This window comes from Lontra canadensis, unplaced genomic scaffold, assembly GCF_010015895.1.
Source record: "Lontra canadensis isolate GAN:19392208 unplaced genomic scaffold, GSC_riverotter_1.0 scaffold148, whole genome shotgun sequence".
Classification (NCBI taxonomy): Eukaryota; Metazoa; Chordata; class Mammalia; order Carnivora; family Mustelidae; genus Lontra; species Lontra canadensis.
In genome coordinates this window covers 2,863,058-2,884,011 of record NW_022631142.1, presented here as the reverse complement: position 1 = coordinate 2,884,011, position 20,954 = coordinate 2,863,058, and the positions used below count along the sequence as shown (strand labels likewise).

Genomic DNA, 20,954 nt, shown 5'->3' with positions numbered 1-20,954 from the left:
ATTTTTAAAATTGAGATGTAATTCACATTGTATAAAATTCATCCTTGTGAAGTATTCAATTCAGTAGTTGTTAGTATGTTCACAAAGCTGTGCAACCATCATCACTATCTAATTCCAAGCATTTTTATTACCCCAAAAAGAAACCCATACCCACTTTCCTTCTTCGCCAGCTCCCGACAATGTTCCACTTTTAATATATTTTAAATTTGTGTTTTCTTATTATGAGTAATGTTAAACATGTTTTCTAATTTTTAAGAACCATTTTTTTCTCTTAGTTGTATACTTACTGAGTAGTTCTTAATTTTTTTTTAAATTTTTTTTTAATAAACATATAATGTATTTTTATCCCCAGGGGTACAGGTCTATGAATCGCCAGGTTTATACACTTCACAGCACTCACCATAGCACATACCCTCCCCAATGTCAATAACCCCACCCCCCTTTCCCAAACCCTCTCCCCCTAGCAACCCTGTTTGTTTTGTGAGATTAAGAGTCACTTATGGTTTGTCTCCCTCCCAATCCCATCTTGTTTCATTCATTCTTCTCCTACCCCCTTAACCCCCCATGTTGCATCTCCTCTCCCTCATATCAGGGAGATCATATGATAGTTGTCTTTCTCCGATTGACTTATTTCGCTAAGCATGATACCCTCTAGTTCCATCCACGTCTTTGCAAATGGCAAGATTTCATTTCTTTTGATGGCTGCATAGTATTCCAATGTGTATATATACCACATCTTCTTTATCCATTCATCTGTTGATGGACATCTAGGTTCTTTCCATAGTTTGGCTATTGTAGACATTGCTGCTATAAACATTTGGGTGCACATGCCCCTTCAGATCACTATGTTTGTATCTTTAGGGTAAATACCCAGTAGTGCAATTGCTGGGTCATAGGGTAGTTCTTAGTTCTTAATTTTTATATGATGAGTTATTTCATGGTTTTGTTCCTTCTACTCCCCATCGTTCTGTTGAATCCCCTTGATTCAGGGCAGGTGTCATTTCTTTTGTGAAGCCTTCTTAACCCCTTCTCATCCTGGTTTGGGTAGGTGCCTTTCTTCATACACACGTATTACCCTATTTTTAACCTCTGTCCTATATAGATTACACGATTAAACACAGGTATATGTCAATGAATAAAATACATGTGGTCCCTGATCTCCTGAAATTTATAATCTCAGTGAATACCTGTTTGGTGAATTAATCAATGAAAAATCTCACAGCTGTTAGTGGGAAAATTGAATCATGAATATAGATCTTTTGATTCTATAATCTGATCTCTTATTCCATAATGCCTCTCTTTTGAGATATAGCAGAACCAAAGCCATCCCTAGAGTGCAGCAAATGGTATCCCATACTTGTGCTCTAGAGGGGCCCACTGCTGCTAAGTAAATGAAAAGGTCAGAACTGGGGGGACATGATACCCATTAATGTTAAAATCAGTAGCTTACTATATATATTCAGCCCATAAGTACTCCCCTCACCCTGCCCTGCTATCAGATGTCTCACATTTGATGTATATATTCTTTTGGTTGAGTTTTTCTCCTATCCTTTTCCACTGATGTTCATTATAGCATGATATATTTACATAAAAGCATTAAAGATGAGGAGAGTATAATTTGTCCTTCCCCCTTCAACCTCTTGAGGACTTACTAATCCTAAATTAATCAAATCTTAAGAGTCTTCACAATTTTGAAGATTCAAAATCTGATTCAAAAGTTTGTTATTCTGATAGAGGTGACAGGTAGTTTATAAATGTGTTTGGTGGCAAATTAAAGTAGCCTGGATCTTAAGCTTTATCACAGTTTATTTGCATAGGAAACTAAGAGTTTAATGCTAGTTATTATGGTAGAATCACTTAACTTTTTATTCCCTGTCCCAAGATTTGGGGAATGCTCATTAAGTTTGTTCTCTTGAATACAAATCTATAAAAATAATAGATTTCTCATGATTTAACTTTTTTTTTTTTTTTTTTTAAAGCTCATGTCCCTGATGCCAAAAATGCATCTACTCTTCCCTTTAACTCTGGTAAGGTCATTCTGGAGTGACATGATGGACTCTGCTCAGAGCTTCATAACCTCTTCATGGACTTTTTATCTTCAGGCTGATGATGGAAAAATAGTTATATTCCAGGTAATAACTGTACTTCATAGATTCATTTAAATGCTGACAATAGTTAAGTGTACATGTCTTAGATGAATGTCTTGGCATAGAGTGATATACATCATCAAATAATAATTACTGATCTGGCCTACATTAAAACATTGGGCATCAAGACACAGTGTGACTTCCTTCTGCCCATCGGAAGCCTATCTCAAGCCTGTTTTTCCTTATCTAATAAGAACTCTGAGTCCTCTAAATTTTATAGTGGTTAAATTGATAAAATGAAACCTCTAGATATGAAAGGTAAAAGTAATGAATGTACTTTGACTATAAATAATGACATGAACATATAAATCACATATGGAAGAGCTCTATGACATAATTTTTAGTTTTTTGCAGTGCTTTTCTTTGTAACACTTATAAGAGCTTGTTGAGAAAGCATATTGCCCCCCTAGAGAAGTAACTTTTCTCCTACCTCATTATTGACCATGTGATGTGATGATAATAGCTTCTTTCCTTAAAGGTTCTTAGGTACTAGGCGTTTACATATCTTGTCTCAAATCTTTAAACACCTTCGTGAGGTTGTATTATCCCTCTTTTATTGATAAGGAAACCAAGAGTCTAACTTTTTGAGGTCACCCTGCCAGTAAGTAACAGAATTAGGCTTCAGACTCAGGTTACTTTCATTCCCAGGCTCATATCCCACCCTATCATGCTATCTTCCTTTTAATTTGGTAGTTAAATTCCTCAAATGTACCACAAACTATGTTGTGGCACTTTCTCTCAAGTAATAATTAAAGTAAACCTTTTAATTATTATTGCTAATAGAATGGCTCACTGTAAGGCTAGTATGGGATTCTTAGTACTATCCTGAGTCTTAGGTCCTCTATACATACCTTGGTAATAAGTAACACACAGAAGGGTTTTCTCTTTAAATTCATAATTTCTGTGTCCTAAAGCTAACTAGCCTAAAGCTTAAGTTCAATCTCAGGGTGGACCCCTCATTTATTCCTAATTAGATATGAGATTAGCTTTGTTTCTCTCTTTGTATTAACTTCAGTGCAACTAGACTGGAGACACCCCTGCTCCAGAGGGTCTGTGCTATATGGAGGATGTGAAGTACGGAGTATTTAGCTATAGTGTGTGAATTACTCATACTTAGGGAAGAATGGAATGTTTCAGATGAGAAAAATAGAGATAATAGGTGTTTAGCCCCAGATTTTGGCAGTCTGCTAGAATTAGAACTCATTTTTGCAGGGTATGCTATTTAATGCAGTATGTTGTAATTTGTCCCTGCTTTTTAATTTTTTTTTAATGTTGTCAGAAAGTTAAACTGACTAAATACTTGACGATGCCAGAAATCTGTCTGTTTCTTTGCAAGGCACTGGATCTAATGTTTAGGAAGTGCAATTAAAATATATTGTGGCTAATGTGTTTTATTTTTTTATACCAGACTTCTGTTACTTTTTCCTCAATTTGAATGTTTATACAGATGATGTGTTATAGAACTTGTTACTGAGAAAAGCATAAGAAGTACAAATGGCTTAATTGCTTTCATTATCATTTTAGTCTAAGCCAGAAATCCAGTATGCACCACAGTTGGAGCCGGAGCCTACAAATTTGAAAGAATCCTCGCTAAGCAAAATGTCCTGTAAGTTTTATTTCAAGTAGCTTGGGATAACAACATGAGCAAATCTGGTTGTGGTCTGGGATTGGTTGTGTGATTGTTCTTACACGAATAGAAAGTGAACAAATTATTTCTAAACAGTGGTTCTCAAACTTTAGAGTGCATTAGGATCTGGAGAGCTTGTTAAAACAGATTTCTGATCCTTACTTCCAAAGTTTCCAGTTTACTGGATCTGAGGTAGGACCTGAGAATTTGAATTTCTAACAATTTCCAGATTTTGTTGATACTACTGGTTAGGGGACCATGCTTTGAGAATCAATATTCTAAAAACACGTAGCTTACTTTGAAGGATATTTCACTATGAACTAATGAGGTATTCTGACATTTCCGATATGCTAATCAAATAGTGAAACTACCCCAAAAGTGTGAGTTCTTGTTCTATTTTTACTTCCATGCTAGAAATAAATTTTAACTTGTAGGAATGTAAAACATCAATCTAAAGCTGAGCTTACCTTTGAAAATGTGCTAGTTCATACCTTATTTTAGATACTGATTTCATTAACTTTCTAATTATTTTGTGATTAGATTGAAATTAAACAGAACGTTATTAAGCAGAAAGCAGCAATGTCAACAAGAATTTGAAAATAAAATAGGAAATCCATAATGTGGTAGAATATCAATTTGGTTGTTAACTTGCATTCCTTATCAGGGTATCAGATTACACTTATAAAAGCAACTGGGTATCTGTAGAGCCTGTCTATCTAGGGGTAGTTTTGAGACCAGTTTTTGGGATACAGGATATCATAAATTGTACCTTGTTATTTCAGCAGATCTGCAAATGAGAAGTTCACAAACACATAGGAACTATCTTGAAGATGGAGAAAGTGATGGCTTTTTAAGATGTCTGTCTCTGTATGTATTCCTGTTTATTTATAAGTATAGGTGATAAAATCTGGCTTGTATCAGACAGATGCATTCCTTTTTATTGTTTTAAAATTATATTAGCTGCTCAAAAATAAAAAAAATTGTTTATGTTTTTCCTACCAACTTGTACTTTTGCATATTTTAGTTTGCTTAAAAGGTAGTACATACTACTATAATAAAACCCAAGTAGATCGTTTCTTTCACAGTACAGAAGCATTCTTGTTAAGATGCCCTGATTTATGTTAAGAAATGTGCTTCTTCAGATGTTTAAATTAAGCTTTAAAGTATGTCTGAATAGTTTGGGGTTGGATTTTTGTTTTTAATCTTCGTGGGAGGGTAGGGAGAGTAGGGAGGGTAGGTAAGGGGTATAGATTAAGGAGAGCTTTGTGTTCTGTCCTAAGGAATGTCAGCTCTATATCAGGGATCCTTAAAGATGACAGCGGTGGGCGCCTGGGTGGCTCAGTGGGTTGAGCCTTTGCCTTCGGCTCAGGTCATGATCCCAGCATCGTGGGATCGAGCCCCATATCAGGCTCCCTGCTTGGCAGGAAGCCTGCTTCTCCCTTTCTCACTCTCCCTGCTTGTATTCCCTCTCTCGCTGTGTCTCTCTCTGTCAAATAAATAAATAAAACTTTAAAAAAAAAAAAAAGATGACAGCGGTAATGGGTACGTTATACCCTCCTAGGAAGGAATATCAACCCTTCTGAGAGTGAGGGGGGTTTTATTAAAATACGTAAGCTTCTCCTCCTCCAAAGAGTTCTGATATGAGCTCTCCTCTTGTAGACCCCCACTCACCCCTCCAAAACAAAAGAAGAGAAAGACAGTGGCCCACAGTACTTACTGATAATTCCCTACCGCATCAGATACCAGGTGGAGCGTTTGAGTAGGGATGGTAAACAAATGCCCTCACAGTGTGTGTGCTCTAGTGGCCCATTGTCGCAGGTGTGATGCTGCAGTCACCCAGACCACCTGCCTCCTGTACATTCTTACACTAGAAATAGTTTCCGGGGAGTCTGCTTCTCCCTCTCTCCCTCTGCCTGCTGCTCCGTCTACTTGTGCGCGCTCTCTCTCTCTCTCTCTCTCTCAAATAACTAAAAGTCTTTAAAAAAAAAAAAAAGGAAGAGTTTCTTGACAGGTTTTATCAGGTATCAGCAGCATTATTTTGGCAAAATTAATTCCTTTTACCAAACAAAGGCTTTAAAGACTGGGTAAGAAAATGAGGGTTTAACTTTAAATTTTCCCTTTCTTTCATTTCTAAACCTTGGCAGCATAATCTTTCTCTCTGTGGTATTTAGGATTTTTGGCAGTTTGAGGGTCTCATGAAACTTAAGTAATCACTTAATCTTAAGTTACAGCTCATTCTCAGTGCTCTACCACCGGGCAGCTTATTGTTGACTTATATCCTTTAGCATTTTGTCATTATATTTTACGTTCTTTTAAATCTAAGATTTTAAAAGTAATTTTGTAAATGGTTACTTTAGGAAATAGCTAACTTTTTAACTAGAGCTTTAACGCCTAGAAGTTTCTGTGTACAAACAGGAATTATAGTAGTATTTTACATTTTAGCAAAAAAATAACTTTTTTTTTCAATGCTTTTTCCCTTCATTGAGCTCATTTGACTCTTAGAACAGTACCCTGTGATAAGTAGGTGGGTCAGAAGTGAATTGCCCACCCCTAAGATTATAGATCCACTACATCAAAGTTCAAACCTAGCTTTTTAAATGCTGCATCTTCTGCTTATCCTGTTCTGCCATAGGTGTCTGTTTCCTGTAGGGTCATGAGTTTTTCATGGTGACATGCGAGATCACCTAGCCAATCAGTGGAATCTGGTCTTTTGACTCTTAACTGCAGTGCTTTTTATTGTGTACATAGCTGTTACAGAGATACCCTTAACTTCCACAGTGGAATTTGAGGTCAACTCATTTTTTCACTTGCACTTCTTTTCAGAGAGTCTGTTATATGCCAGGAACTGTTTCAGGGACTTGGAACCTGAAGAAAGATGTTCAGTGTCTGCCTCTCTGGAGTTCTCAGGTTTAGCATGGTAGAGATAAACATGGAAAACATGAACAAGCAGAGATGATTGCTCTATATCATACATTCCTCTCATACACATAGTACAGAGTATTCCTTCAAAGGGAGGATTGACAGAGGGCATAGACGGAGGTCTTAAATAATGACCAGAGATTTTTGTCAGTTGTAGCAGATTTCTTTAAATTTTTTTTCAGCTATGCTGGTTTCCTACTAAATATATGAGGTATGTATGGAGAGTCAGGAGAATCAGAGACCAAACTGGGTGGACAGGAGCTAGATAGGAGCAGAAAAGTAATCACATCTAAGTATTGGGACAAGGGGTCCATGCGAAGGATAGATCAGGTTGGAGAGTTTGGTGAATCTTGCAAGCAGCTATGAATCAGGGTGAGGGACAAAGGGAACAAGAGGTAACGGAGACAGTTGAGAACGGTAGGATTGTTTTGTTGTGGAAGTGGAAGAAACAGATGGACTCTAAAGTGAGCCCCAGTTTTCTGGCTTAAATAGTTGTTACTGGAATCCAAATGTCAAATATATCCTTCTCATTTCATGGAAGGAAATTCCTTAGTATTTGGGTTAGGGCTGGAATATGTAAAGTGGGTGTTTTTTTTCATTAAAAATATTTTTTTACTCTATTATCTTTCTGAATTGGAATACTTAAAGCATCATATAGGCATTCCCTGCTTTTAGATGCAGTGCATTTTCCAGTGTCCACCTCTTTTGCTGGGAGACAAATAATGCCTGTGCATACCTTTTCCTTAGCATGTTCAAATGTTGGCAAACCATCAAGTGAGTGGGTTATGGTGGTAAGTATAGACCTTCTATGAGGTAGTATTGGATGAGCGCAGATGCGAAAATCAGACTACCTGCAGTAATTGCCACAGTTTTTCAGAACTGGACTATTAAAGATTTAAAAATAGCTTGACTTTTTCCTATTCTTTAAATCTTAACCTATAGTTAGGCAAAAAATAGGTTTATGGGAGATTATGGGAAAAACTCTAGTTGCTAATCCTTGTAACTGGCCGACTTTATGATGTTTTAAATGTAAGAAAAATATAACTATCTCTTTACTAAGATATGCTAGAATGGGTACAGAATGCCTCATACTAGATGTGCTCTTATAAATTGAAATATAAGTAAATTTTTAGCAAATTAGTTATTTGAAATATTCTGGGGAAGCTAACTTCTAGAAGCCTGTTGTGAATCCTTTTATAAAATAAATGATCATTTCATAATGTACCTGTTCTATACCTTAAATCTTTGAGATACTGGGTTTTCTTAAAGCAAGTTTCACTATAGTGCCTTGCAAAATATGTATGACATATGAATAGCAGCATACAATTTATAGGACATTTTGATTTACATTATCTCATTTAGTAATTAAAAAATAACTTTGATAATAATTTGCTTTACTTTTATATATTTAGCAAAAAGCCAGTATATATGATTTTTTTAAATTATAGAAGTGATAGCCATGTTACAGAAACTTGAGAAACGGAGGACCCTAATATAAAAGCTATTATGATATTTCCTTCTCTGGGTAAGTTTTTAAAATAGCTTTAAAGGTAGTACACGTGAAGATTTATTTGTGTTATTAAACTAAGTGCATAAGGTTGATGCCTTTCATTATTAAGAATCTGTTGTTTTTATATTATGAAATTTTAACACGACTACCTTGTATTTCAGTAACTCCGGGTGGATTTTAACCACGACTCTCGTCCTCTCGGTGATGGTATTGCTCTGGATCTGTTGTGCGACCGTCGCTACAGCTGTGGAGCAGTATGTTCCCTCTGAGGTAAATTTAACCCAAGCCCTTTGGCCATTTGAACACTGAACCATGTGATTTGCCATTTTAAATGCCTAATTTGTTAACTGGAAAAACAAGGCCTCTCTACTAATGGAATGAGAGAAAATTAGGTGGTTTTAATCACACATGGAAATGGCAGGGTTGCAGAATGAGAATGACTGTCCCCAGTTTTCTGTGACACTAACTACCAGACTGCCGAATATGTTGGCTGGTTTGAGTAAGGTGTTTCTCTCTCCCTGGTTTTCTGAGCCTGAAAAGAACCTGTTGACACCAGTTTCTAAAGTGATCTGTGAGAAGAAAGACTTGTAAAACTACTTGGAATTTTAAATTAATTGCCACAAATGTCAAGGAGTAATTGCTGCTTTAGGAGCAGCAAGGCTGGAGTATTTGATTTTTGAGTTAATATGTGCTGATATCTAACTCCAAGAGAGATGGAAAACTCTTGTGACTTCTTTGGTAATTAAAATTTAACTGGCCCAAGAAACCTAACCATATAAAGGATTTTTGTGTTGGGAGAAGGCTATAATTTGGTGTCTCAGCTTAGCTTTCAAGAAAAGAAAGTTATTTGTGTAACTAAATAGAGGATAATAATGTGTATGGACATCAAATCCAACTGAAATAAGCTTTAGTTTTCTTGTGCCTCCAAAGTGTAATGGGAAAATATTTAAAAGAAGAAAGGAAAGAAATTAAAATAGAATCTAATAACAGATAGTTAGCATGTGCCTAGCATGGTGCTTGAACGATAGTCTTCATAGAGTTTAAAGATAGCTTTTTAAAGTAAGGTTTACATATGGGTAATGATTATGATAATATATTTCATGTTTTTTATTAAGATGCTATGTGATATAAGCAGCTAGAAACTGGAACAGGATAACGTTGGTCACTAACATTTATAGAGTTCTTTAAACTTTATAAAATATTTTCATGTATCTTCCATATCCAGCAATACTCTAGAGCAGGTTTTGTCATTCACTTTAGAGATGAGTAAATAGGCTTACTTCATCCAGGTAACTTTCCTGGTTTTGCACAGCTGTGAAAGTATTGAGACTGGAATTCAGCTCATGTCTTTTGACTTGCAACTCCTGTCCTTTTCCTCTGTACTCTTTCCTGTGGCTGATAAGGTGGCACAAATAACAAATGCATAAAGTGTTAAGGAAAGCAGAGTCTGTGTGCTGAGACTGTCAGGAAGGGCTTTTGGATAATGAAGGTCTTGCTCTGAATTTTGAAAAACGGGTAGTAAGGCATGGAATAGCAGAGAGAGAGGAGAGTGGATAATTTTCCCAAATACAGACAAGAATAAGCTATCAGATGGGGCACCTGGGTGGCTCAGTCGGTTAAGCTTCCAACTCTTGATTTCAGCTCAGGTCATGATCTTGGGGTCATGAGATCGAGCCCCAATTCAGACTCCATGCTGGATGTGGAGCCTGCTTAAGATTCTCTCCCTCTAGTATCATGCTTAGCGAAATAAGTCAATCGGAGAAAGACAACTATCATATGATCTCCCTGATATGAGGAAGTGGAGATGCAACATAGGGGGTTAAGGGGGTAGGAGAAGAATGAATGAAACAAGATGGGATTGGGAGGGAGACAAACCATAAGTGACTCTTAATCTCACAAAACAAACCGAGGGTTGCTGAGGGGAGGGGGTTTGGGAGGGGGGGTGGGGTTATTGACATTGGGGAGGGTATGTGCTATGGTAAGTGCTGTGAAGTGTGTAAACCTGGCGATTCACAGACCTGTACCCCTGGGGATAAAAATACATTATATGTTTATAAAAAAATAAAAAAAAAATACAAATGAAAAAAAAAAAAGATTCTCTCCCTCTGTTCTTCCTGAGTCCCCTCCATGCTTGTGCTCTCTTTTGCTCTCTTCTTGGAAAAAAAAAAAGAATAAGCTATCAAGGAAGGACTGTAAGGAATTGATGAGAAGAACTTCATTAGGAAATCAAATGGATAAAGTTAGACAGGATTGGGAAGAACTTTGAATTGTGCAAGTATTAGAGAATAGGTAAATTTCTATAGAATTCATCTATTTATGATATGAATATACAGATAACATCCTCTTGCTGCATTACCTACTTGTGTTCTTGTTTAGTTTTGATATCTATATTTTTTGTTGTTCCTGATAAAACTGAAATTACTTACCTTACATGGGAATGTCTTTGCCTGTTACTTCCTTTTATAGAGAGCTGCCCTATGCTCTCTATATCCTCATATTAATAAAGCCTTATTGACCCCCACCCATCCTGTGGTACTTCATTCCTTCCTTTTTGTATCAGCACAGTTCCTTTTCATTATACCCCAAGTACCCCCTTGTCAAAGAACGACTCTATAGAGATTGGTCCAGTTATTGTCAGGAAAGACTGGCTGGCTGGCCTCAGGTGGAATTTACCTCAATCCACCACAACCTGAATCCTGGTCCCCAGGCCAACTGATTGATGTCAAGCACTTTCTCCCAGGCACTGTTCCGAGTGCTTTACCTGAATTAGCACATTCAGTCCTTTGGTAACTTGTGAGATGGCTGCTGTTATTATCCCCGTTTTCCAGATATGAAATCTACAAAAGAGGGTGTACAATTGCCCCAGTATCACTTACCCAGGTATTCTCACTCCAAAGCCAGTAGTATGCTGAAGTCTCTTTAATTAGCCTGAAATCCTAAATAGGAGAGTTGATTATGTATTTCATTCAGGAGCTGATCTCCTGTGTGCCCTCTTTGACACTAGAAAGATAGATACCAGCTGGACCACGTGGTTCATGTTTTTGAGCCAGGATCCTCAAATTCTCTCTTACCCAAACAGTTCTCAGATGGGCATTTCATGGTTTCTCCTCTCTTATCTCCTTACTCGACTTAATGGAAATGACCTCTTCTCATTGTGGTTTTGGTTATATCTTACAGACCTGGGGATCTTTCTCTCCCTTTCAGATGATTCTTGATCTTCTCTTTCTTTCAGATGTTGTCACTGCTCTAAATTTTGTTTTGATTGTATAGATTTACTTCTGTGAGAAATTATCTCCTATTTTGTAAGTTCTTTGGGGAAACACCTCACTGTTCCCACATATGGCTTAGAGCCTGTGATCATACAACTTAAGGCATCAGCACTACACACGGTGTCCTATGGCAGCTGTTATATTTCCCCTAGATATCTGCCATATGGATGTTTCTTGCCCCTCTCTAGAACTCTACTATATATCCTTAATAATCAAAATTATGGCTGCACCCTCAAAAGGCCTGTACTTTTCTAAGGAGATATGTTTTCTGGGAAAATGTATGGAAAACAGCCCCTTAGATTCACTACTTTTAGGCTTTATTTTCTATGTGAAACCCCCTCTTGCTGGGTAATAATGTTGTTTCAACTGTTGTTTTTTAATTATAAAAATTCTGTGTACTTACTGTAGAAGTACACATAAAGTACATATAAAGAAGCAGAAAAAAATCACTCATCATCCAGAACTATTATAGTATTTCCATTGTTTTTTTTTTTAAGATTTTATTTATTTGAGAGAGAGAGAGAGAATGAAGGGAGAGAGAGGGAGAGAGAAGCTGAGGTAGACTCCATGTTCAGTGCAGAGCCCGACACGGGGCTCGATCCCACAACCAAGAGATCATGACCTGAGCCAAAACCAAGAGTCTTGGATGCTTAACCAACTGAGTAGTGTTTCCATTTTAGTGGATTTTTTTTCAGCATAAATAATTTTAATACATACTAATATTTTGGTTTTTGTTTCAAAATATATTGCAGTGTAAATACTCTGTCCCTGATACTTTTTTCCTCTGTTTACCCTAAAAATAGCTGAAAACTTAGTATTACAAAAGTTATGCAGTTTTCTTGGCTAAAATCCACCTATTTTTCACTTTCATAAAACATTTTCATTGATTTTATCATTGAAACATAAATTATTTTTTACCCCTTTCCTTAGTAAATTGAGACTTCATTTTAAGTTTTACAAGTATGATTCAGGTGTGAGCAATGTTATTTATATTTTGTTACATTACTTACATATATGATCCTGTGTGTTTGTAGGAAATCATGAGCCTGCTGAGAGAATGTGTGTCTCTTCAGTACTGACCTCGTATTTGGGAGCTCAAACATGAAATAGAACAAGTTTCCTTTCTAGTCACTACAAAGTTTAAAATGGTGGTGATAAAGATCCGGAGTGTGATCCTAGAAACAAACATATGAGTGGCTTTGTTTTTCTTATTTAGGAAAGCTCTGTAATAATTCCTTTTAGCCTGCTTTTTGCACATAGTAGGTACTCACCATATATCATTTGATTGTAATGACCAGGAAAAGGTGGCAAAGAATTTCGTCTCTTTGGCTGATTTTATAGTCTTTTTTTCTTTTTATTATTTTTTTTAAAGATGTTATTTACTCACCTGACAGATAGAGATCACAAGTAGGCAGAGAGGCAGGCAGAGAGAGAGGAGGAAGCAGGCTCCCCGCCTAGCAGAGAGCCCTATGTGGGGCTCGATCCCAGGACTCCGGGATCATGACCCGAGCCGAAGGCAGAAGCTTTAACCCACTGAGCCACCCAGGCGCCCCTCTTTGGCTGATTTTAAAGCAGTGTCATTTTCGAGTGACTTGACTTATAAAGGCTTATTCTCTTTTCTGTACTTTTTCATCAAAATGACTTTAGATGTAATTTTTGAAATTTTATGGGATGACACTTGGTCTTGTTGAGCTATCTATTTAGGATAAGGAGTTGTCATCCGTAATAGTCCTCATCCGGCAGCTCAGACTTGACATGTGAGAACAGGATGCAGCTGTATTGGATATTTCTTCCTGAAGATGAGGCAGAAATATGCTATTGTAACAGGTGATGATATAGATGCTTCCTCGGTGTTATCTCATCGTCTGTGCTTCCTTTTTTCTTATTTTTTAAGATCGTGATCCTCTGATTTCATGTGGTCAGTTAAAAAGGGTTTTAGTTCTCTTGAGCAACTCCTGTGCAGCCTGGTTTCAGCGTGAGCCGGACATAGTCCCTGCCCACCATGGTCTCTAGTGCTTGCAGCTCCTCTCCCTCGAAGTGCCTGAGCAAGTGCACCATGGAGAGCAGGAAGTGGAGACTTACCTTCCAGGCAGAAATTGCCCAGTTCATGTTTCTTGTCACCAATGCCTTCTGTTCCAGCAAGGAAGTTTTCCTTTGGGAATTGATCAGTAATGCTTCTGATGTCTTAAACAAGATTCTCTATCAGAGCCTGACAGACCCTTCCAAGTTGGACAGTGTTAAAAACTGAACACTGACATTCCCAACCCCTAGGAGTACACCCTGACTCTGGTAGACACAGTCCTTTACATAACCAAAGCTGACCTCATAAGTAATTTGGGATGCAAATTTGGGATGAAAATAAATAATTTGGGAACCGTTGCCAAGTCAGATATTAAAACATTTATGGAGTCTCTTTAGGCTGGTGCAGACCTCTCCGTGACGGGACAGTTTGGTGTTGGCTGTTATTCTACCTCCCTGGTGGCAGAGAAAGTGACTGTGATCACAAAGCATGGTGATGACGAGCAGAATGCCTGGGAGTCTTCTGTTGGGGGCTCCTGCACTATGCATGTGGGCCATGGTGAGCCCATTGGCTGGGCTGCCCAAGTTGTCCTCCATCTTCAAGAGTACTTGGGAGAGGCTGGTCAAAGAAGTGGTCAAGAAGCACTCACAGTTCATAGGTTATCCCATCACCCTTTATTTGGAGAAGGAATAAGAGAAAGAAATCATTGATAAGGCAGAGGAAGAGAAAGGTGAGAAAGAAGAAGAAAGATAATGAGAAGCCCAAGACAGAATATATGGGCTCAGATGAGGAGGATGATAGCAGGAAGGACAACAAAAAGAGAAGAAAGAAGATTAAGGAGAAATGTATTTATTAGGAAGAACTGAACAAGATTAGGCCCATTTGGACCAGAGACTCCGATGACCTCACCCAGGAATAATATGGAGAGTTCTACAAGAATCTTACCAGTAACTGGGAAGACCACTTGGTAGTCAAGCACTTATCTCTAGAAGGTGAGTTGGAATTTAGAGCATTGCTATTCATTCCTTCTTGGGTTCCTTTTGATTTCTGAGAACAAGAATAAAAAGAACAGTATCAAACTCCGTTTGCTGTGTGTTCATCATGGACAGCTGTGATGAGCTGACGTGAAAGTATCTCAACTTCTTCCATGGCTGTGGTTGACTCTGAGGATCTACCCCTGGACATTGCCTGAGAAACACTGCAACAGAGCAAAATCTCTGAGGTCATCTGCAAAAGTACTGTGAGCATGTGCCTTGAGCTCTTTGAGCTGGCAGAAGACAAGAACTATATAAAAAATTATATGAGGCAATCTCTAAAAATTACAAGCTTGGAACCCATGAGGACTTGACTAACTGGCAACTCCTCTCTGAGTTGCTGCACTGTCACACCTCCCAGTCAGGAGAGGACTTCTCTTTCAGAATATGTCTCTCACATGAAGGAGACCCAGAAGTCCATCTGCTAACGTCACTGGTGGGAGCAAGAAGCACATTGTCACCTCTGTTCTTGACGACCAGATGCAGAAGCAGGGCTTCAAGGTAGTTTAGAGAACTGAGCCTATTGACAGATACTGCATGTAGCATCTCAAGGAGTTCGATGTGAAGAGTCTGGTCTCTGTTACACAGGAGGGCATGGAGCTGCCTGAGAATGAAGACGAAAAGAAGAAAATGGAGGAGAGCAATGCCAAGTATGAAAACATCTGCAAATTCATGAAAGAAATCTTAGATAAGAAGGTGACAATTTCTGGGCACCTGGGTGGCTCAGTCAGTTAAGGATCCAACTCTTGATTTTGGCTCAGGTCATGGCCTCAGGGTCCTGGGATTGAGCCTGCATAAGGTTCTGCACTCAGGGGAGTCTGCTTGAGGATTTTCTCTCTCTCTCTCTCTCTCTCTCTCTTTCTGTCTCTCTCTATTAAATAAATAAATCTTAAAAAAAAAAAAAAAAGGTGACAATTTCCAGTGGACTTAGGTCTTCACCCTGCTGCACTGACTAGCACCTAACCCTGGACAGCTAACACAGAGGAGATCGGAAAAGCCCAGGCACTTTGGAATAACTCGACAATGAGCTGCAGGATGGCCAAAAAGGCCCTGGAGCTCAGCCCTGCCCGCCCCATTGTGGAGATACAGCAGCAGAAGGCAGAGGTCAACAAGAATGATGAGGTTGTCAAGGACCTGGTGACGATGGTGTTTGAAACTACACTTCTCTCTTCTGGCTTCTCACTTGAGGATCCCCAGACCCACTCCAGCGGCATCTGCCTCATAGTCAAGTTAGGCCTTGGGCATTGATACAGATGAAGTGACAGCACAGAAACCCAGCGCTGCTCCTCCTGATGAGATCCTCCCCCTTGAGGGTGATGAGGATGCCTTTCTTGTGGAACAAGTAGATTAGGAGTTTCTACCTGCAGACCTTGTGCCCTCTGTATAGTGTCCCCATGGCTTACCCAGTGGCCTTCGGTGGCCCTGGCCCACCTGGTTCCCTCTGCTGATTCCAAGTGGGCTTTTTCCTCCTCTCTTTCTAAGTCAGGATACAAGGGCCTTGAACATCTGACATTGGATTTTGGATGTGTATCGTGGGGTTTTTATTTATTTTGTTCGGACATCAAAGTATGTGAAATAAAGAAGATGCAGTTTTATACAAATAAAAAAGAAGAAGGGTTTTGGAAGGTTCCTAATAACATTTACATTAGTAAATCCCATACGTTGAATAACTGATGGTCACATATGGGAATAACTTACTATGTGCCAGGCTGTGTTCGGGGACAAGAGATACAATTGAGAATATGATGATCAAGGTGGAACAAAGTGAAATGACGAAGGCTCCCAAGACTCAGGAAGTAGGGTGAATATGTCTTAAATTGTAATAAGCATTATTTTCTTTGTCTTAAAAAAAAAAGACCAAGAACCTTGCTGTTCAGAAGTGTTAAGTCTGCTAAGAGTCAGAAAATCAGAAAACAACATATATTCCACGGTTTTCAAATCCAAATTCTGTTAAGAAACTGAGTTTTAGAGATTTAAGCAGCTTATCTAAGATCATTTAACTGGTTAGTGGCAGAGCTAGGCCTAAAGCCCAAATACATATTTATTAATTTTTTAACTTTTAAAAGTAATACGTGTGGGGTGCCTGGGTGGCTCAGTCATTAAGCATCTGCCTTTGGCTCAGGCCACAATCCCAGGATCCTGGGATCAAGCCCCGCATCAGGCTCCCTGCTCAGCGGGAAGCCTGCTTCTCCCTCTCCCACTCCCCCTGCTTGTGTTCCCTCTCTTGCTGTCTCTCTCTCTCTCTCTCTCTGTCAAATAAATAATCTTTAAAAAATAAAAGTAATACGTGTTCCTAAATTGTCTTCTTTTTCTTCACTTCTCAGGTAAACCAGTTAGTAGTTTAAGCAATTTTTCTAATTACCACATTTTAGTTTTATCTTCTGTTTTTTGTTTTATCAACTTTAGACATTATCTAAGGTCTTCCTACTGAAGGATGAGAAGCCTGGTTCGCTCATACTGTTTCTCACATCACCTTCATCTCTGCACATTCTGGTTTTTGTAATGTAAATTTTGTAGACTTTTAGTGATCACTTTATAAATTTCAGTTGACTCCTCATTACTTCCTTTCCTTCCCTCTTCTCACACTCTTGATCTCAATTTTCATTAGATATTATGACCCTTGACAATAAAATGCAGATGTTAGTTCTTCTATATATATAATTCAGTGCTTTGCTATAGGTTGACTTGAAAAATTAAAATCCAATAACCAACATTTACAGCATTGTGATTATGTAAATATTCAAAACAGAACCAGATACAGTGATGAATAGAGTCACATTCAAGCAAATAGATCCTGAATTACTTAAAATTTTCTCAAGAGAATCTTGCAACTATCTCTGCTTAAAGGAATCTTTTTTCTTTTGTTCTAGCCTTCTTCCCATTTTCTAAGTCATCTCAGCTGCTTGTTTATTGTATTCTGTATGTTTTGCTTTCTTGAACTACTTTTGCTGGAGCACTTTCTTAAGTAATTTTTTCATAAAGAATGCTTGGGTGGTAACTTACGAAGTTAATATTATTGAAAATCTCTGTTGTACCCTTGTATTTAATTGGTAATTTGAGAATGCAGAATAGACACAAAATCGGTATACATACTACAGATTATCCAAATGCTCCCATTCATTTCTCTGCACACATTTTACACTTTCTTCCTGCTCTAGATAGCTTCTTCCATGTCAGTGTTTGAAATCATTACAACAGTTCCCGGTTGCCGTTCAAAGGTCTTTAAATGCTGTTAGGTAAATTTCTGAAAGTTTTTCTTGCCCAGTGTCCCAGAGCAAATGATCGCATGCTAATTCTAAGTTTTAAGGAGGCCACATTATATCAGATTTATGTCCAGTCCTTCAACTGCTGAATTTGTCTGAAAGATATTCCCTTACTAGGAAAGTATAAGGTACTGGGCTGCCTCTTTGTTGCAGAATACTTGTTGGCTTGAAAAATTGGCAGCAGACCACATCTGAAACATGTTCAAGTCAGCAACCATCATGACAAGCACTTCTAGAACATTTTCATTACACCAAAAAGAAAGCTCATACTCATTAGTAGTCACTACCACCTTGAGCCACAGACACCCAAAATGTGGTCTCTCATGACCCTTCGCACTTCATATGATGTGGTTGAGGGTTCATCCGTGTTGTAGCATGTAGCGGTATTGGTAGATACTTAATCTCTTGAAAGGGCTCTTTATTCGGCATCTTTGAAAAAATACTTTTCCAGGGGCGCCTGGGTGGCTCAGTGGGTTAAACTGCTGCCTTCGGCTCGGGTCATGATCTCAGGGTCCTGGGATCGAGTCCCGCGTCGGGCTCTCTGCTCAGCAGGGAGCCTGCTTCTCTCTCTCTCTCTCTGCCTGCCTCTCTGTCTACTTGTGATCTCTCTCTGTCAAATAAAAAAAATAAATAAAATAAAATAAAATAAAATACTTTTCCAATATCAAGTACTTCTAGGTGGTTTTTGCCCCTGGCAATCATGTCAGCACTTCAGTTTTTAATTGATAGATTCAGAGATTTGTTGCTTTATGAGTTAATGAAATCTACCCATTCCCTAGTAAAAACTTTTCACTTTGCTTTTTGGCCTTTAGGAGATAGACCTAATCCAAGTAGACTTACTTTCAAAAGATGTTAGACATTACTGTTATACTCAAGGAAGTTTTATGCTGTTTACCTTGATTCTGTTTTATGTTTTCATCCTTCTGTTTTAGTATTTTCTTAGATACGATAGAAATAATTTGAGGAGCTTTTATGTATTTATGAAGAGACTTGTATCTGTTGTTGAAGTGTTTCATGTATATTTTTTGTTCTACTCATAGCCTTTTGAAATATCTTTTTCCAGTGTGTAAAGTCAAAACTTAGCCCAAATCATTTGATCACTTGTTCAGAGAGCTAAGGATCTTAAAGGAATTGATCACCTAACACATCAAACATCCAGCATCAGTGTTCTTGGTTGGCCCACACTAACTCCATTTAAACCTGAGCAATATTTCTTGATACTTAGTTGTTATATTTCTAAGTATTTTAAGTTGGGACATGTGGAAAAGTTTTCTTTGGCCATCCATTGGAAGCTGAATCATGTATCAGTAACACTGAGTAAAAGTGTTCTTCATTCTTGAAATGTCTGTATAGAGTTTTTGGTTTTGTTTTACCAAATACCTGTAGATTAAATTGTTATTTGAAGACGTACTCAGAGAGGTTCTTAACTATTCAAATCGTTAATGTGCACTGATTTTCTTTTGCAGAAGCTGAGTATTTATGGTGACTTGGAATTTGTGAATGAACAAAAGCTAAACAGATACCCGTCTTCTTCTCTTGTGGTTGTTAGATCTAAAGCTGAAGACCACGAAGAAGCAGGGCCTCTACCTACAAAAGTGAATCTTGCTCATTCAGAAATTTAAGCTTTTTTTTTTTCTTTTTTAAAGTAAGGGTAATAGACATCTAAATTTTCATTCCTCATAGAGCTTCTAAAGATGGTTTCATTGGATAGGTCTTAAAAATCACTATAAAATGCAAATAAAGTTACCCAAATCTGTGAAGACTGTATTTGCTGTAACTTTATCTGTAATTTCTTTTCTAGTAATTTAAGAGATGGATAATTGGGATTGCATTTTTATTTTACTAATACCTGTAGCTCTTTTATTATTTACATTGTTTTTGTTTGTTTTCTTTCTTAGCCAAATTCTGTGAGCTAATCATTGCTCTTCCCCACCTCCTGCCCTGATACTGTCTGTCACCTTAGTTAATAAACTCAATACTCGATAAGATTTGATGCTTTTGCTCAGAAATGGCCCACAATGTGTATTTTGAAATTTAGCAGGAAATGCCCTTTAATGACACTACACTTTCAGTTGTATTGACTGAAATCATTAAAATTTTATTTGAATAATTATGTGCTGAAATTTGAGTTAATATACTCCCGATTTTCCAGATTGTTCCTTTCATCCCTACCCAACCAGAAAAGAATTTTGAAATGTTCTGTCTATTGCTCTGTAACAGGATGGTCAGAGAACAAACTGAAGCGAAGATGACCCTATAAAAAGTGCGTTGTATGTTATTTTGTGTAGGCTATCAGATTTTTGTTGGATGAGTCTTTACAAAGAACTATTTTTCTTTGTTAGGAAGCATAGCATATGTAAGGTAAAGATATTTTCAGAGAAAATTTCTCATGTTGCCTGTGAGAATTAGACTCTTGCGATGCAGTATTAAGTATAGGTTTCACTTGGCAAAGACTTGTTATTATCATTCTTTTAACATACAGTGATGCAGATTTAAAAGGAAGAATGACACAGAACACCACAGTCTCGGCACGAAGTGTTATAGAACTTTGCAGAGCAGTGCCTTCCCGATGCCCAGGGCACACAGGGCATTGCTGGCACGGGCCATAGGGCCACTGGACCGCAGGGAGTCACACCTTACCTGCCAGCCAGGCCACCAGCTCTCTCGGAGTCAGGAGGACACACAGTTAACTACACAACTAACACTTCGGTCACCAAATGATAGGTCTAGATTTGGAAGACAGGAGGGTTTGAAATTCTGTGCACACATCCAGATGGAGAGGAGGGAAGGAATTACAAGGCAGTCATCAAGTGGTCGTTGTCTCTTTCTTATTTTTTTTTGTGAGAAAACAGTTGAAAATATGAGGAAAAGATTGGAGTCAGCTAAACTGCCCCCCCCACTGTGATACATGCTTATGTCCCTTGGTTGGGCACAGGCTTCCTAGTAATGCAGTGCATGAAGCAAGCGGAGGGGGAGATCTGCCAAGTGCTGCGTGTGTGTAGCAGCCTGAGAGGCCGCTGTTAGGAAAGGCCTTCCCTCTGAGGGAAGTGAAGCGCAAAGTGAAGCCTAGGTAAGAAAGAGCAAGTGAGTAATTTTCCCAGATTCGCCCCCCTTCCTTTGGTCTTGTTTCTCTTTGCTTCTTTTTTCTTTTCTTTTTTTTTTTTT

The 20,954-nt window shown here is 38.2% G+C and overlaps 1 protein-coding gene and 1 pseudogene across 4 annotated transcripts in view; both read left to right on the top strand.

Annotated features, from left to right (window-relative positions):
* Nucleotides 1-19,902, top strand: part of TMEM59 (transmembrane protein 59) — a 28,803-nt gene extending 8,901 nt beyond the window's left edge. For 2 of the 4 annotated variants that reach the window (XM_032844161.1, XM_032844163.1), the window contains 5 exons: nucleotides 1,980-2,132; nucleotides 3,672-3,753; nucleotides 4,557-4,641; nucleotides 8,365-8,473; nucleotides 19,256-19,902. In XM_032844161.1, the coding sequence (XP_032700052.1) occupies nucleotides 1,980-2,132; nucleotides 3,672-3,753; nucleotides 4,557-4,641; nucleotides 8,365-8,473; nucleotides 19,256-19,411 (585 nt within the window). In that variant the 3' untranslated portion in view covers nucleotides 19,412-19,902. The remainder of the gene's footprint in view (nucleotides 1-1,979; nucleotides 2,133-3,671; nucleotides 3,754-4,556; nucleotides 4,642-8,364; nucleotides 8,474-19,255) is intronic. The other 2 variants (XM_032844162.1, XM_032844164.1) reach the window with 1 other exon arrangement.
* LOC116859123 lies at nucleotides 13,543-16,400 on the top strand (annotated as a pseudogene).
* Nucleotides 19,903-20,954: the final 1,052 nt, after the last annotated feature.